This window comes from Anoplopoma fimbria, chromosome 9 (genome assembly GCF_027596085.1).
Source record: "Anoplopoma fimbria isolate UVic2021 breed Golden Eagle Sablefish chromosome 9, Afim_UVic_2022, whole genome shotgun sequence".
NCBI lineage: Eukaryota > Metazoa > Chordata > Actinopteri > Perciformes > Anoplopomatidae > Anoplopoma > Anoplopoma fimbria.
The window spans coordinates 13,103,316-13,121,338 of NC_072457.1; the positions used below are offsets into that span (position 1 = coordinate 13,103,316).

General features: G+C 40.1%; 1 protein-coding gene across 1 annotated transcript; it reads left to right on the top strand.

Moving 5' to 3' along the window:
• The first annotated feature begins 227 nt into the window (after positions 1-227).
• smad1 (SMAD family member 1) lies at positions 228-16,761 on the top strand. The gene is made up of 7 exons (XM_054603888.1): positions 228-311; positions 8,338-8,910; positions 11,122-11,394; positions 11,500-11,616; positions 13,787-14,008; positions 14,244-14,500; positions 15,147-16,761. Exons 2-7 carry the CDS (start codon positions 8,511-8,513, stop codon positions 15,288-15,290), a joined length of 1,413 nt encoding a protein of 470 aa, XP_054459863.1. The 5' UTR covers positions 228-311; positions 8,338-8,510; the 3' UTR covers positions 15,291-16,761.
• Positions 16,762-18,023: the final 1,262 nt, after the last annotated feature.

The window sequence follows — 18,023 nt, forward strand, 5'->3', positions numbered from 1 at the left end:
ACAGACTCAGACATCTGAAAAAGAAACTCTCCAGTGGCGAGAAGCCCTTCGTACGTAGCGAGAAAACGCCATTGTTTCAAGGTTACATAATACATTTCCACACAGTGAATGAAGATGTTAGATGTGTGAAAAGTAGGTCTTGTTATTGTCAGGGCTGCATGCTCCCGCGGCGTGATACTGGCGCTCAGCGGAGGGTGAGAGGGCTCCGCGACTGACTGACGCCAGGCCGAGCAGACCCAAGACGGGCTGAGAGAGAGAGCACACAGGGGGAGACACAGGGAGAGAGAGAGAGAGCAGCAAAGGAAGGAACGGTACTGTAAACTTTTTTGTTTTATTTCTACAGCATGCTAAATGAAAAGTTTCTTTATGTGTATTTTCACCTGCAGTGGTGTGCATGTTTCTGTTTCTCGGGAAATAGATCCCAGTGGTTATCAACTCAACAGTGAGTCAATTGGCAGCTTCAAACTTTTTTTTTTCTTTCCCTTAAATCACACTATCAGACTGGAGCTGCTCATTTAGCCTCATTTTCGTGATAGTGTAAGCTTATTGTTTTAGCTACTTGTGAAAAATATCAGTGTTTTGATGCAGAACTCTAGTAATCTTGTGATCATGTAGATTATTTTACTGTATATTGCAGAAAAGTTTTTTTTTAGAGGAATGTTGTAGAAGTTCTGCTTTTGGACACTAAAAGGCTACAAATGTGGGTTTAATACTCTTTAAAGCTTGTATCAGTAGAAGCCCTAGTAAATGTGTAGGCATACTGCTGCACACTGATGATTCAGGAGGGAATAAAGATGAAACTGCAGGAATTGAACACATGGTATGGGGCTATTGGGTTCATGAAGCTATAGGTTGTGCCATACTTAATGAATTACATGGTCAACGAAATGTCAGGAAAAATGTGAAAAATGGCCATCATAATTTCCTAAAGCCCCATGAAACGCCTTCAAATTTTCCAACCCAAAGATTTTCGATTTACAATGATATGAAGCCAAGATAAACAGCAAATCCTTAAATTTTCTGGGAATATTTTGCATTCTTTGACAAATATCAATCGTCCTTGACAAACGTCTTAAATGACTGAGCAATTATCCTTTCAGCTCTATACAATATAGATTCATGGAGGTAAGCTTGTGGTTTGATGTGTTTTCTTTTGCATCATACACTTGTTAAGTGATCATACTTTGATGTCACTAAACCAGTGTAATGAATAAGGAAGTACACATGCAGTATATATAGCCACACATGTCATACCTTTACATCTTGACATTTTACATTTTTAAAATCATTTTACTGTCTTTTGGCTGAGGCTGAAGCTTATCCAACTGGTGCACTAGTGTGCTGCACAGGACATTTCTGGTTTTAGTTGTCAATATGTTAATGAATTTGTGTACATGTGTGTGTGAGAGAGAGGGAGAGAAAGGAGGGAGAGAGAGAGAGAGACCTACAGCAGCTAAGGCTTGATCTCCTGACATTATTGAAGATGACATATCAGATTACCTAAAGGACAGGAATTTGTCCTTGTCCATGATTTACATCAAATTGTTTTTTTTAGCGTTGCTACATTCTCAGGGTTATGCGCTTTTGAATTTGGTTTGAAAATTAAACAAATTGTGTTTTTAAAGGATTGAAATCACAGCCTCCTCAGTAATACAGATATGATTGTAAGATCATTTTATTAGATGCATTACAAACATATTTTTTGCCTCTGTATACTGAAGTCGAACATCTATCTATCTATCTATCTATCTATCTATCTATCTATCTATCTATCTATCATAGCAAAGGCAAAAAAACCTACTCAACAACAAGGTGTAAATATAGGTTAGCAGCATTCCTGTATCCAGACAGTCAGTCACAACAGTAGTGAACAACGTCAAAACCCTCCTGTGTGTGTGCACGGCCCCGGACTACATAGCCTGCCATGTGTCAGGGTGAGGTGTCCACCCTAACACAACACTAACCCAACACGGAGTGCCAAGCATGGTTGAGATAGCTGCTGGAAACCCCATGTGTTTGCTAGTTATGTCTGCAGTCGTGTGTGGGACTGGTGTGTCTGGGACATAAAGAATCTGATCCCAGTTCAGCCTTTTACAGTTGGTATTTTGTTTGGAAGAAGAGTGACTAGTTATATTCCTCTCACTTGTACACCAGTGTGATCTTCACTAGGTCCAAAGCTATGTTGGTGTTGGAAGAAAAGTGACCCCAGCAGTGAGTTTAAGGAGCCTCGCAGGTCAAAGCCATGTCTAGTCGCTAAGGGCAGCACCTCATGTCTGACTGTGGTTATTTCAAGCTTTGCTCTTCCACTGTTTCATAAGACACGAGAGGCTGTGGGAAATATCTGCATTTGCTGGCTACTAGGGCTGGCTGTTAGACATGGCTTAGTAACAGTTGTGCTCAGGATGGAATGATATAGCAGCCAATATTGGGTTATTGCAAATGCTGTAATCACCTTAAATGTTGGCCAATAAGTAGCAAGAAATTGCATTAAGATATGTTGCCGTTGCAACATTTCTTTGGATATATTTTTCAACCATAAAATGTCCCACTAAGTACGTATTTTGAATTATTTTTAAATTTAAAAAATATTTTTCAAAAATGATTTGAAATTTGTGTTCATTTCTTTTATCAGATAGTTCCTGATTAATGTACTTTTTATCAATTTTATAAGTCAGTTTTTTTAAAAATATGTGGCCGCAGGTGATATTGAACTTTGCAACAGCTGCTACTCTGGAGAAGTTTTCTTAGTCATTGCTGTGATTTATATTTGTGTAAAAGCATATCCTGCATCCTCGTAGTGTCACTTTCTGCTTAGTAACGACCCTTAAAGCCACTTAATCGTGAAGTGCTTGGTGAAGAGACCAGATAGATTGAGTCTTTTCCATATCTCTCTCTCCAAAACAATCACTATCTTACTTTGCCGTCACTCTCACTTTCTTCCTCTCCTTTTCTTTCTGCATCATCCCCCCCCCCTTCCTCTCTCTCTCTCTCTTTATCTACCACTCTCTCTCTTCCTGGACTCCTCTGTTTATAGCCAGTGACTCCATTTGAGCGGGGGCTAATGGAGGCCCCATCCAGGACCCTGCTGATAAATAATGTAGCTTCTTTATAATGCTCCGTCCCCGGGGAGGTTCCAAAGAGCATCATTACTGCCTCCTCATCCTACACAGCCCAGGCCTAAATTGATTAACAGACACTGGAGCGGTGCAAAATGATCCACGGGGCTAGTGTAGTGGCTATAAGCTCGCACCAGGTGGGTCAAAGCCTCCGCCTGCCCGTGTCGCATGATCCCATTCTGTGTTCCCATTAGCCTCAGTTACTGTCCGGTGGACTAACTGATGGCCATAACAAGCCACCGCTAACACAATAGCGAGAGAGAGCATTGCCCGGCCTCAGCTTTAGGGAATGTCAGAGTGGTTTTTATGGAGCTGTTGTGTAAATGATGGTTTGTGTTTCAGCTTTTATAGGGAGGAGAGCAGCCAAGGCCACTGCAGGGATCTTTGTGACTCTTCATTGACTGTGTTAGACATGGGCGATGAGGCTCAAAGGTCGATGACTACATATAGTCATACATATATTTGACGAAAGGAATGGATGTTGATAAATCAGTCTACAAAATGATCTACAATGAATGATCATCAGTTAATCGTGTAAGTTCAATCAATCCATCACCCAAACATTGCTGCTTTTCTCTGTTTTGTATTGTTGTAAATGTGTTTTAAGCAATTTAAATACAACAGCTTTGTCTGGATGTCAGGAAAAGTTAACTGACATGGAAAAATAATCCATACTTGCAGACCTAAAGAGAAATGTTAGTAAGAATCTAAATAGCTGACCACATTTCACAGTTTCAGGTCTAGTGGTTTTGTCAGCTTCAGTTGGACAACAACCAAACCAAACAGAGCCCTGTAGGTAGGATTACCAATGGGGATTTCCTCTCCCTGTGCCAGTGCCACAGATTGTTTATAAGAAATGAACATAGTCGCCATAACGTCACCCATTGGTTTTTGGACTTACGTTTTGAATTATTGATGTTCATCTTGGTTTTTGTCGGCTACCATCTTGGCTTTTTGCAAGCAGAAGTAACACGAGAGGGTGGAGCTAAGTACAATCGAAAGCTGAAAATACTTTTTTAGGCGCTAAAAAGGTTACAACTCACTCTCATGAACTGATAACACACTGTGAAAGGGTTTAAAGTGTGAGAGGTAAATACAGATAACGCTCACACCAACAACGCTGTGGTAGTTAACTGCCAATCACAAGATAGCCACGCCCTAAAGCACACCCTGCTTTATCGTCTTTTTTACTGATTGGGATCATCAGGCTATATTGAAGAAGATTTAAAATATTTGATTGAAGAAACTTTCGATTGAGACCATAAACCATGGACCAAATAGTCAAAGAAGTACGTGAGTCAGAGAAATTCTGTCATGTTCAGAGATCGTGACAATTATTAAAACCAGCAATGTGAAGTGCAAGCAAAGAGACAAATCTCTTTTGAGCAAACTTACCCACTTAAATCCGAAATGAAGGCAAAGAAAATAAACAGTGTCTGCACACAATTTTCTCTTTTTGACATCACTTATCACTTGAATTAACATAATTTAAAGCTGCAGGGCAATTCTGTTCAATTCATTTTTCTAAAATGAAGTACTTTAATTACTTTAACTCATTGAATTTTAATTGAATTTCCATGCCAAAAACTTATAAATCAAGTGAGAAGTAGGGTCATTTTCTAAAAACACTTCCAGTTGCCACCTGCTGGCCATAGCAAGCATTCGCGTTGGCTTCACTCATTAGAACGGGAGGTCGCCGCCTGATCAGACCGTTTAAATAAGCATGCGCTCAGGCCAGCAGTCAGATATTGCTAACTGTCAGGATATGAAATATCCAAGAGATATGGTCTCCAGCTGCAGCTGAATGACAGCAGAGGGTTGTGAAGACTGCTACAGATGTTACAGTACAGAACTTTCTGGAATCTTACATCTGAAATGGATTAAAGGTCGTCTTTCTGCAGCCAGTCGTGAACTGATAACTCTGGCTATTACTGAGAGGCCATCAAAGCAGCTTTGTGACTGGAGGTGGATCAAAAAGACTCCTCAAATGTCTGACTGATGGTACAAGATAATATTGAAGTTATCACTTATTGAACTTCCTTTGCTTTGTGTGAAGATGAGTCAGGTCTTGGTAACACTTAAAAATGCGACTTTTGACGTCAGAGAGTGCCTGGATGCAATAAAAGCCAAGTCTTTGAGCTCCAAGATCGGATCATAACATGGATGCAAAGTGTGGACACACATATGTGGACAAAGTGCAAAGAGTTCTGATCTGCTGCATCCGATCCCCAAAGTCACATTGAAGAGACAAGTGTAACCATGACTTCAGTTTTGCATCAGACACCGACAAGGTCACAATGTGGTGCACACATCAGCTTTGAGAACGTTCAATGATATAACAATAAAAAATGAGGATAGATAATATGTAATTGGAGACAACAGCACAGAAATCTAGAAACTTTGATGGCGGAACCAGTAGCGAGGAGAGCTTCATACCAGACTTTCTCAATGTACAGAAAATCATAAATAAAAAAGAAAATTGATCAATCCTTTTCAAAGGAATTAAGGTTTTATGGTTTTGACAATATGTTTTCATTAGTTTGGGCTCTGGCAACTTGTGATGGGCATTTTACATTATTTTGCAATATAAAGATGAATCATTACGTATTTCCTTATCTAATTTACTTAAATTCTTTGATAAGATATTTCCTGACTTAAATCAGAATTTTGCCAAGTTTGGTATATTTAGTTCAGGCAAATTTCTTGATCAATGTTTAACATTTGTAGAAAAACATGTTTCAACATTCCTCAAAGTAAGGCCTCAAAGATAGGTATAAAAATATCTGATATTTGGCACTTTAGTCTGGTATTGTGTCTCCCTCAGTATCAACATATTGGAAAGGATGCCCAGCCCTGATAACGAGAATATTTTGAGTTTTTTTAAGTTGTAGGCGACATCACTGCAATAAAGCTACTCCAGTGACTAAACAGGCGGGAACAGAGGCCACACCTATGACATTTCTGACCCGTCCTCCTCCGCTTTTAAAAGAAAACTTGTTAGAGAGAGCGAGAAAGGATGTTAATGGTCAGGGGTTGTCGTTTTAGGAAACTGCTTATTTTCTCTCCCACCCTGCACCTGTGTAAAAACCTGCAGCTTTCAGCAAGACGAAGTGATGTCACTGCTGTGCAGGCGATGACAGATATGAAGACATAACTACACACTCAGTTTCCTGTCTCTGTGATGTTGGAGAGTTGTTCTCTTTCTAGGATGCTAGTAGTTTGTGGTATCATAGTTTGGTTGTGAGACACAAGTGATATCAGTGCTGAGATGTATTCTCTATTTCCCCTCCTCACACACAAACAGACACAAATACACAACCCCAGCGTCCCCTCCCTTGTATGTTAGTAGTTCAGCGTCACTTTTGATTAGCCAATGTGACTCGGGTGGCTAAGCTAAGTATAGGTGTAACTTGCTGCCTTCCTGTCACTGTGGTTAGCAATAGTAAGAGTCCAGCCCCCCCCCCCCTCCCAACACACACTACACACAAACATATACACACACGTTGTCAACAGCACCTGTTCTCATCAAACTTCCCTGTCTGTTTGTCAGTGTGATGTAGTTTACACATGCAGTAGCTGACAAAGATAGAAATCACTACTCATCCCATAATCTGAAGGGGCCAAGAATAACTACAGAGCAGTCTTAATGATGTATTTGTTCCTGCTAGTAGGAAATCCAATATACATCAGGCTTTACTGACGGAGAGAAAGCAATGAGTCAGTGTGGATAAAAGCTGCTGGATTTTTTAAAAGCTGTTTATTTGATTCTAGGATTACATCTGAACGGTTGTGCAAAGCCAAACCCCATAACCATAACAAGGTTTCTATCTTTCCTAAATGCATTTAGAAAAACTTAGAAAGAAGGTGCAACTGGAAGAGCTCAATGTGCTTTTGTTTTCCCCTTTAAAAGTTAGAATGTGAGTACGTCCTGGTTACTGAATTGCTCCTGTGGGACCCGAGTGAATGGGCACATTTATCCTGGGGTACACATGCACTTCCTTTTTATTGTCCAACACATTGCCAGATTCCTGCTCAAACCCAGCGTTTTTAAGTTGGTGGTGTTGAAGCTTTATAGAACATTTGCCTCAGCAGGCGGCTCATTGAAAGTCTCCATATGAAAGACCTTTTCAAATTCCACACATATGCAGAGTTGTCAGGCAAACACTTTTTCTCACGTGTTTGTGACAGACCAACATTGAGGATTTTAAAAATCTTTGACTTTCAGTCATACTAAGTAAAACTACGTTTTCAAGCACTCCTTACAAAAAGTCTTCTAAATGAGGTGTTCACATTAGTGTTGACAAAAATGAACTGATTAGTCTATTGTCATATTATTAATTGATTGCTTTTATTAATTTGGATTGATCATTTAAGTATTTTAAATCCATCTTTATCAATCTAGCTTTTCAAATGAGAGGATTTGTTGCCTTTTTTTGTTTTACGCTAAATCGTGTAAACATTTAAAATTGTGAGGTTCATTTCCTTCCATGTTAAAGATCATTACACAGTCCAAATGTGTCCCAGTTTATTTCCTGTTGCAGTGTATGTGAATGAGATAAGCTGACTTGAAGTAAACATGGACCCAAGCTGCTGCCAAGCAATGAAATTCCAATTAAACGTTCATAGACTAAATTATTTGAGTAATTTTATTAAAAACTGATTACTTTTTTCACTATTTACTGACAATTTATTGGCCATTAGCTTACAATATGAAATATATGTTGAAGAAATGGCCAGAATAGCAGATTTAACCTCTGAAAGGGTATACATGTCCGTAGCGTGAATCAGGTGTTAATCCTGCAGGACAAATTCCTACAGGTTGTGTGGGCCACATACTGTAAGTGAAGTCCTTTACTGTAAATTACATTAGTGAGTGGTGGTAATGTGACAAGCCGTACGGACAGGAAGCTATCTGGAGAATGCCTGGTTGGGGACGACATTCACAGGAAGGTCTCCGTCGTGACTCGTCTGCCAGTTTCCTGTAAGCCATGACAGACATGGCTATAACGCCTATAATGGTAACATCATAGCTTCATCAAGGGTTGTAATAGTTATTTTCTGGTGAATCGTCAGTGCTGCTATAAAGGCAAAAGGGGGAGAGGTTAATGTGTACCAACTTTGTTAGAGAATGGACAAAGCAAGCAGGACTGATCTCCAGAAGTATGTTCGAAATCTCCTTTATTACTCATAGATGCTAACCTATCTCTCTTTTTTCTTCTAGCAAGGGACTGTCAAGAGGACGTGATCTTACATCGCTGAAGCTGAGGATGATCTGAAACTCCAAAAGGACACACACTTTTTTCACCCTTTCTTTCGCAAGACTAGACTGTACACTATCGCTGCTCCCACTTCTTTTGGACATAAAGGAGAGGGGAGGAGGGCGGCTTGTCCAACATGAACGTCACCTCGCTCTTCTCCTTCACCAGCCCGGCGGTCAAACGGCTGCTGGGTTGGAAGCAGGGAGACGAGGAAGAGAAATGGGCGGAAAAGGCCGTAGATGCTCTGGTAAAGAAACTGAAAAAGAAGAAGGGAGCCATGGAGGAGCTGGAGAGGGCTCTCAGCTGCCCGGGTCAGCCCAGTAACTGTGTGACAATCCCCCGCTCCCTGGACGGAAGGCTGCAGGTGTCCCACAGGAAAGGTCTGCCGCATGTCATTTATTGCCGGGTGTGGCGTTGGCCCGACCTGCAGTCCCACCACGAGCTGAAGGCCCTGGAGTGCTGCGAGTTCCCCTTTGGCTCCAAACAGAAGGATGTGTGTATCAACCCCTATCACTACAAACGAGTGGACAGTCCAGGTGAGTGATATGGTCCTGAAATAATTAGGGATACACCACATTGTCAGTGATATTAATAAACTATTACAGTTATAAATTTAGCCATGGCATTCCTTGTGTTACATAAAAATGATTCATGATCCAAGAATTTCCAAACAAAATAAATCAAGGACATCCTGGTGTCCTAGTAGTTCAGACACATACTATTTACTATGATTGCAACATTGTGACATTTTTTCTAATAAAGGGAAAACCTTGAAGAAAACTTTCAGGAACTTTTTAAGCCTGAAGTTCTTGAATTTACCTTTAATGACATGCAGGTAATGACTTATGACAAGGTCAATTATTTTTATATGCTTTAATGTTCAAAGAACACTTTTTTTATTATCATACTGCATCTAGACCTGCTATGTAAATCAAAAATACTCACTTTCTACAACATGGGACCTTTAAACACAAGTTACTTCACACAGTCAGCAAATTAAAATCATCAAATTATCATCAAATTTACAAAAACTTTCATAACGAAATTTACAAAATCAACTCCAATAATATAAGTAGAAGAAATAAAAAGACAATTCAAGTAAAATCTAATAAAAAAAACTAAAATCAAACTATGTTAAGCTGATAATGCTAGAAGAGATATAAAACAGATTCCAGAGCTGCAGTGCCCTCACTGCAAACGTAGAGCAGAAACAAGACAAATCAAACACTACTTGGCCTCTTACCAAACAGAAAATGAGGGTCAGCTGACAAGATAGAAACAGCTGTGTGCAGGGTGCTAAGTGTGTAAAGAGCCAAGAGCTTGTGTGTCTGTGTGTTCTTTCATGTGTGTGTGTGGCGCAGGAAATTCCATCTGGGGGAGAATAAGGGCTTTGTTTTGGGCATGCTCTGTGCTGCTGGCCTTGTTTTTAACATTTATGCACACATGTAGACACACACAGTCACACACACAACCTCTAGCACTTGCACGCATCTTACAAAAACCAGGATACACACACATACAGGACTGCACGCACAGTTTCTCTGAGGATGGCTGGAACAGGAAGCCAGTCACCCACACACAATGGGAGGAAAGAGTTGTTGCCTGCCTTGCACACTTTTTGTTTTATCAGCGGGTGGAAGACAGAGGGCTAAGGTGATTAAACCCCACAGCACCTGTCCGTCCACATGAACCCCCACCCCTTTTCCCCTAACACCACCCGCCTACACACACATCCTGTCAATCTGCCTGCACTATTCAACCAAACACCTGCTCCACACATAACCTTTGAAATAAACTGCTGCATTGATGCATTGGCCTGCTGCAGCACACATGTTCTACCTGCAGGAACACTGACAGCAGCGTGGGCCCCCCGTCTAAAATTTCAGCACAAGCTTTATTTGTCTGAGCAGGTATTTATAGACACAAGTGGAGCGTATCTCTGTAGTTTGTATGTACTGCACCTGAATAGCCCTCACATCAGCCAGGGTATTTATTTACCCCAAGTGATGAATTCCTCAAGAATGGCCTGCCTCAAAATGTCTTTTCAGATCAGAAACCTGAGAGTCTGGGCCAAATACCTCTGGCTAAGACCAACATTCAGGAAACTGACATTTAAAAAGTGCAGAGAAGAGTTCCAGAAATATCTTTTTGATTATTATGTTGGAATCAAATACCACAGTTCTTTTTGAGTTTGTATTGTTTTGTTTTGCCTGTGTGTGACTGTACACCATGCCTTCTTTGTTAAACCCAGTGGTCAATTAATTACCCCACTAGCCAAGTCACATAAATCACAGAACAATAACATAAAAACACCAGAAGATGAAGGTAGAAAACAAAATATAATAAATGATATAAAAGTTGTATATTGCCTTAAAACAGTCGTGCTCTTTGATTTACAACATTTCCTACAATGGCAAATAAACAGTATGGCAAAATCTGACAGTTGAAACATTTATTTTGTCTCAGTTTATGGCATTGTATCACCCAGCCTTTATCAGAAGGGAAAGAAAAAAACTCATAAATGTATTAAAGTCATAGTAATAGTGCTCAGTGGACTGAATGTTAAAAATGTTAAATGAGGTTTTTAAAGCTTTATATCCTGCGTTTGGTTTGACCTATTGGTTGAGTGTCTTTCTGATGGATTTAAAGAATCTCTACACACAAGAAAAAACGTTTTGGTGAAAGCACTGCCGATGCATCAAAGCATTTCCTGTTTTAACCATCTCAATGTCTTTCTCCCTCCTCAGTGCTGCCCCCTGTGTTGGTACCGAGGAACAGTGAGTTCAACGCCAAGCATACAATGCTGCCTCGCTTCCGCAACCCTCTACAACAGAATGAGCCGCACATGCCGCAGAATGCCACCTTCCCAGAATCCTTCACTCAGGCCAACACAATGCCCGCCAATTTTCCTAATTCACCTGTAAACAGCTACCCGAACTCGCCGGGAAGTGGCAGCAGCAGTGCCACCTTCCCTCATTCGCCATCCAGCTCCGACCCCGGCAGTCCATTCCAAATGCCAGGTGAGATTCAACGGTGAAGTTTTCTTCCCCTTGTCTTCCTTTTCCTCAGTGCTGGAAAACAACTAAACTTCACTGCTCTTTGTTTTTGCCTCCTTCCTGATGCAGAGACCCCCCCTCCTGCCTACATGCCCCCAGAGGAGCAGATGACTCAGGATTGTCCCCAGCCAATGGACACCAACCTCCTGGCTCCAACCTTGCCTATAGAGAGTAACAACCGGCCAGGTAACCATGGCAGTTGCTATCTCACACACACATACACGCGTCCTTGGGTGCAAAGTGATATCATCCACATAAAGATGTCTGCACCTGCTACCCTTGATCTGCAGGTGCAAAGATTTCTGGGAAGTCTGTTTGTTCTTAAAGTTTTTTGTTGTTTTGTGGTCAACCTCGAAATGCAAAAAAAGAAAGGAAAACCTCAGATGAGTTTGTATGCCATATCCTGTCAGATAAAACCTGAACAGTTAGTGGAAAGGATCTGCTCGTTGACAGTGAGGCTCTGTCTGTGGGTGTGAGCCCATGGGAAGCTCAAAGCCTCAACAAATTAAGCCAGGCCTCGGAGCAGTTTTACGAGGTCTTTAAAAGCCAGGGCTTATGTCATCTCTGCTGGTGGTAATGGCTTGAAACTCGCTACCAATAAGATTCACTAATTACCTCCAACTTTCAGATCGGAAATGTGGTGCCATAATTGCTGCTCTCTCGACTTCGTGGTTTTGGTTTATTGTGCTGGAGACACATGTGAACCGTGCGTTCATGAACACCTAATAGACCAGACAGCACAATGGGGATGAGTTCAGAGCCATGATTGAGTGGATTGTTCTTAATGTTTCTGCTATTGCACTATTTTGCTGGCTTGTCTGTCGAAGCACTTTGTAAACCTTGTTTTTAAAAGGTGCTATATAAATAAAGTTATTATTATATTATTATTATCTCATTTAAAGGGTCATTCCAAAGGCTGACACAAATGTTAAGCTTCAACGTCGAAATCATTATTCAAATAATTAAAATTAAAATAGCCCACAAAATAAGGAATAGTCATCTTACATTATTCATTATGTATCAACTTTAATTATTATGAGTAATTCTCAGGCGGATAGCGCTGTTTGTTGTGTGTGTGTGTGTGTGTCTTCCGGGTGCTGAAACGCAACAAAGCCAGGTATTTTATTTTAGGCCTATATGTTTTCATAGACTACAGTTTATTTATGCATCCATTTGTTTTATAGCCTACATATTAGCAAATAGTTTTAAATGGACTTATTATTATTTTGATGTGATTATTGCACATTTTGTAGCCGTTTTCTTTTCAATTACAAGGCCATCCTTGAAGTTTTTGTTCTCATCTCACATAAGGTAATAAAAGCAAAACCCCGATAGTTGAACAGGATGCTGTAAGTGTAAAGACACAATGGCGGAAGTTTTTTTTTTATACCCACCCATCCTGCTATGACTAGCAGCTTTATATCTTATTGAGAGCTGTTCCTCTTTCTGACTGAATGACTGAGTGGAGGGTGAGGGGATATCTTGACGCCTGTTTGTCTTCGTCTTTTTGGATGATATGAAAACCATATCATCAGTTGTAATAAACCAATCCTTCTCTTCAATGGTTCAATTTTGAATTGCTGAATTAAAACACAATGCAGCTGTTTGCAATCAAATTTAGCTTGCCAAGCATTGGAAAAACTGCTGAACTCTGGTCTGAACTTTAGTTTTCCACACCTGACCAACAACATATTTTTTATTTTATGAGCATGCACTCAAGGCCCAGAAATCCTGCCCACACATTGTGACAGCAGTACCGGGAAGAGCTGTTGAAATGTTTGCTGAAAGTGGGAGTTTTTTGTTCCACAAGCTGCATCCTGAACAGGGGAGCAGGTTTCTATTGTAGTCCAGTTCTGGGAAGGGGACAGACAAAACACACCTGCTAGCCAGTCCCATGCTACAGGAAGTAAAGGAGAAGTATGTGCTTGGATAAACATGATTTATTCCTCTCTCGGAGTGGGTGAGGCCGGCTGGCAGTGGCTCAGAGAGCATGGCCAGGCACAGTCTATTGACTGTTTTTCTGCTCAATAAAGGCTGGCACGCAGACCTCAGACAGTGGGCATACTTTAAGATGTATCTGCATTGATTTTGGTCAGCACAAATGTATACAAATGTAGCCAGTGGGTCCTATATATTTATTCAAATGATTGTTAATGGGCTACTGGGGATAATTTGCCAGAAATAATTGTGCGGATGAGTTAGATTTACAGCTGGCATCAGCGGCTCCTGGCAGCTTGTCTGTACTAGAGTCTGCTCTGAGGAGTCTTAAATGTGCATTAAATGTGTCTGCGTCTGACTCTGCGTGTTCGGTGTACTCAGCTCACCCCTTTGACCTGTTAATATGTTTCCTGTGCAGATGTGCAGCCCGTGGCCTATGAGGAACCCAAGCACTGGTGCTCTATTGTTTACTACGAGCTCAATAATCGTGTAGGAGAGGCGTTCCAGGCGTCCTCCACCAGCGTGCTCGTCGATGGCTTCACAGATCCCTCCAACAACCGTAACCGGTTTTGCCTTGGCCTGCTCTCCAACGTCAACCGCAACTCCACCATCGAGAACACCCGGCGGCACATTGGCAAAGGTGCAGTGCAGAGAGCGCGTTAATGACTGCAATGCACTGACTGTCAGACGAGCAGGGGAGACTAAATCAATTCATGTTGTCAATAGGAACAATAACAACAAATTGAGTAAACATTTTAGTGTATTGACTTTAAGATGACCACACTGATGTTTTAGGACCTTTTTTATCTTTGCTTATAAAAGTGACACAACAGCTCTGCTTCTCCAACATTTAATTATCTCCCGCTTCCTCTCAGGTGTCCATCTGTATTATGTTGGTGGGGAGGTGTATGCAGAATGTCTGAGTGACAGCAGTATCTTCGTCCAGAGTCGTAACTGTAACTACCACCACGGCTTCCATCCAACGACTGTGTGTAAGATTCCCAGCGGCTGCAGCCTGAAGATTTTCAACAACCAGGAGTTTGCTGAGCTGCTGGCCCAGTCCGTCAACCACGGCTTCGAGGCCGTTTATGAGCTCACCAAGATGTGCACCATCCGCATGAGTTTTGTTAAGGTAAGCTAATCAGATTCAGTAATATGACTTTTTTTTGAATGTCTAATGCTAATAATACCTTCCTACAGTTTATTTAGTATAAAGGGCTAACATTTTTACAGTAGAGTCACTGTTAATACTTAGTTTTTTTAAATGTGGGAATTTATAAATGTTTATTTAGGTGAACATTGGATTTTAAAAAATCACATAAATCTGGCTTTTTAATTATATTTGCATTGCAAACACTATAGTTGAATTATTATTTTATGTTGAACAATGTAATAAGTTGTTTTTTTGTGTTTTCTCCTCACTTTCGCTACTTTCTATTAATTGATTTGGATGGATCCTTGAGGACATAAAGGGCGGGGGTAAAGATTTGATTGAAAACCTGTTTTTATCTTTTTTTTGTAATTTCGTTGTCGGGAAAAATCACTAAACAAAAATCAGTTATTCAAATAATCTTTTTTTTTATTGGGTATAAATATCAACTATAAAATGCGACATCATGATGTAAAATATTAACATGTACTCAAGCAGAACACAACACTAACACTGGACAGGCTAAATAAAATTTGGACAAGCCTTAAAAATTAGGAACAAGTACAACACGAACTTGTACAATGTTGTGGCCTTAAATTCAAAATGTATGTGTTTTCATGTGTTCCAGGGTTGGGGAGCAGAGTACCACCGCCAAGATGTGACCAGCACACCCTGCTGGATTGAGATCCACCTGCATGGTCCCTTGCAGTGGTTGGATAAGGTGCTAACCCAGATGGGCTCCCCCCACAACCCTATATCCTCCGTCTCCTAGGCTTCACTGTCCTCAGCCCCGTGGCTGTCCGTACCCCAGCATTTCGGTCAAAGTAGCAAGAATAGGGTCACAGATTGGCTCGTTGTTCAGCCAGCCTGCCTTTTCCCATAACTGATAGACATTTTGACTGAAACACAAGCTGATCTGGGACCAGTAGGGCTGGGCGGGTTGTTAAATTGGTTTGTTCTCTACTTGAAGGATGTCTGAATTGGGCACATTTACAGTCTGGGAGAGGAGTAAGCAAAGCGAGCGTGATGCAACTGGAAGATACTTGATCTTTGTGACCAACTGTAATAATTAGACCATCAAACTCAACATGACGCAAGTATCCTCCCTGATCTTGCTCCAACAATGTCTCTTTTTCATTGTTCTATTATTCTGAGTCATTACTAGTTTTCATATAAATATTCCCTCTGAAATCCAGATATACTTGTGTAGTTACAATAATCATGGGACATTCCAGGTCACCAAAATTGCAGTCGGCTGCTGTCTACTGCCTGACTGCAGTGAGGTTGACATGAAATGTACTTAAGCCATGTAAAAAGTTAGCAGGGACTTGACCAGTATGACTGAATTTTTTATCATATCCAGATACTTAAACAAGACAAAGTGTTCTTTTTTTGGGCTTAATATTAAAGCACTACAAAGTTGTAATATAAATAAAATCCCACATCAGAGATCTTAAAAAATAATCAGAGAGCTAAATTTGGGGGAGTTTGAGAGTTAAGAGTGGGGTTTAGTGTGGGGCATGGCACTAAAAGGGCATTTCAGATTATTCAGAAAAAATGGACTAATGTTTAAATGTTGCTCATCTTGTGTTTCAAATGAATTTTCAGAAAAAAAGAATAGTGTTTAGATATATTCACTATTAGAATATGTGCTGTGCAGTATGGTTTTTGCAAAGCATAGTTTGGTTAGTGTAGTGTTACACATTTAAGACTGGTAGCTGAACACCACATGAAGCAGAGGCAAATAAAGGTGCAGTTTAGTTTGTCCATTGCTGTATACTCTGCAGCAAAAATCAAATGTGTCAAATACGGAGTCACATTGAGGACATAAATATTTCAGTGACTCCTCATTCTCTTATTACATCGACTGAGCAAAACATGTGAGATGACTGTTATGGGAAAATGTTGAGCATTCGAATTTTCATTGTTGACTGAGAAAAGAGTATCAGTTACTGATGTCCTTATATGATTTTCTTTTTTTAATTAAATGCCGATTTTGCCATTCAGTTATTTTATGCTTTGAGCAATCCTCTTTGCTGTTAAACTGTATTACTCTTTACATTCTTTTTGTATTTTTTGAACATGTTTTCTGTTGTCTGTCTGCACTTTCACACATTGCCCCTTTGTGTTGTTTTAGTTTTTCTCCTTCTTTGTGTTTTTGCTCAGTAAAACTCCCAGAAAAGCAGTTTTATTCCATGAATATCAAGCCTCTACTGGAAGATTCAATAAATTTGTTTCAATACTTCCAATATGTCTGTCTCTTTTATGAACACTGTGTCAGGGCATGTGTTTGTGTGTTTTTGTGTGCCTGTCTATTTAATTAGAGACCACCCATGCAAAGAAAATATGCATCATGGTATTGTCGGTGACTTTCAAAAACACAAACCAATCTGTGTGTGTGCATATGAACGCAGACCTTCAATTAGAGAGGCACAACAATTACAACTGGATCTGAAAGCCAACTGCACTAATGTTAAGCATGATTGCATTTTCCAGTAAATTGCAGGAAAATGCATGAAACGATGTGTTCTCCTTTGTTTTATGGGGCACATTGTGACAATCCTGGAACACTTACAACAATTTTCCAGGAAGCTCCCTGGAAAGCACCGATTCAAATGTATGTGTGCATGTGTGTTTGTGCGTGCATGACGTGGGTGGTATGGTTGCACAGTGGTTGGTGCAGCTGCCTCCCAAGAGTTTGCATGTTTCTCCCAAATTCCACAGAAATGCAGGTGAACTAGAGACTCTGAATGTCTGTTTTTTTTCAGGGAATATTCAAATTTGTCTCGTAGTATGGTTCTATAAAATGTATTTTAATGGATGTAGATTCATGCATTTTCCAACATATTTTGTGGTTTTATTTCTTTTCAGTATTGCAACAAAAATGTCCGTTATTTTACTAAATGAAGGCCAATTTATTGTATTATTGTCTGTTATGTACTTTGTGAGTCCAAGAAAATTTCAGAAATTACACAAATTAGTTTTACAGTATAGCCCAACTACATCAAAGTGTAAAGATTGAGGATTTTAAGCGTAAAATACATATTAGAAGTTGCAGCTTTAATGCATTATCTGTTTTTCTGATGATTTTTTTTTAATTCATTTAGGTATCACTACTCCAATTCCAACTGCTATGCTACGTGTTTGCCTACTATTTTATTGTCTGTAATGTCCTTAATTATCTCAACAAATGTTAATCCTTTATAATCAAAGCTTTTGGAGTAGCCTTGGCTAGTACTCTCTTAAAAACTTAAAAAGTCCCTTTTCATTTTACAAGTGCGTAGTTATAAATAAAGAATGCATTGCCAATAATAGCTTCAAAACAAGCGAAACAAGCAAATAATTAACAATCTGGGGGTCAAAACATATTGCTCCATGTTAAGGGAAAACAACACTTGTTGGTTCAGGGATGTGAAGATTACCCTCTGCTACCACCTGCTGGATAAACTTATTCATTTGAGTTACATTTTTAATTAATACTTTTACATAAACGACTCATAATGTA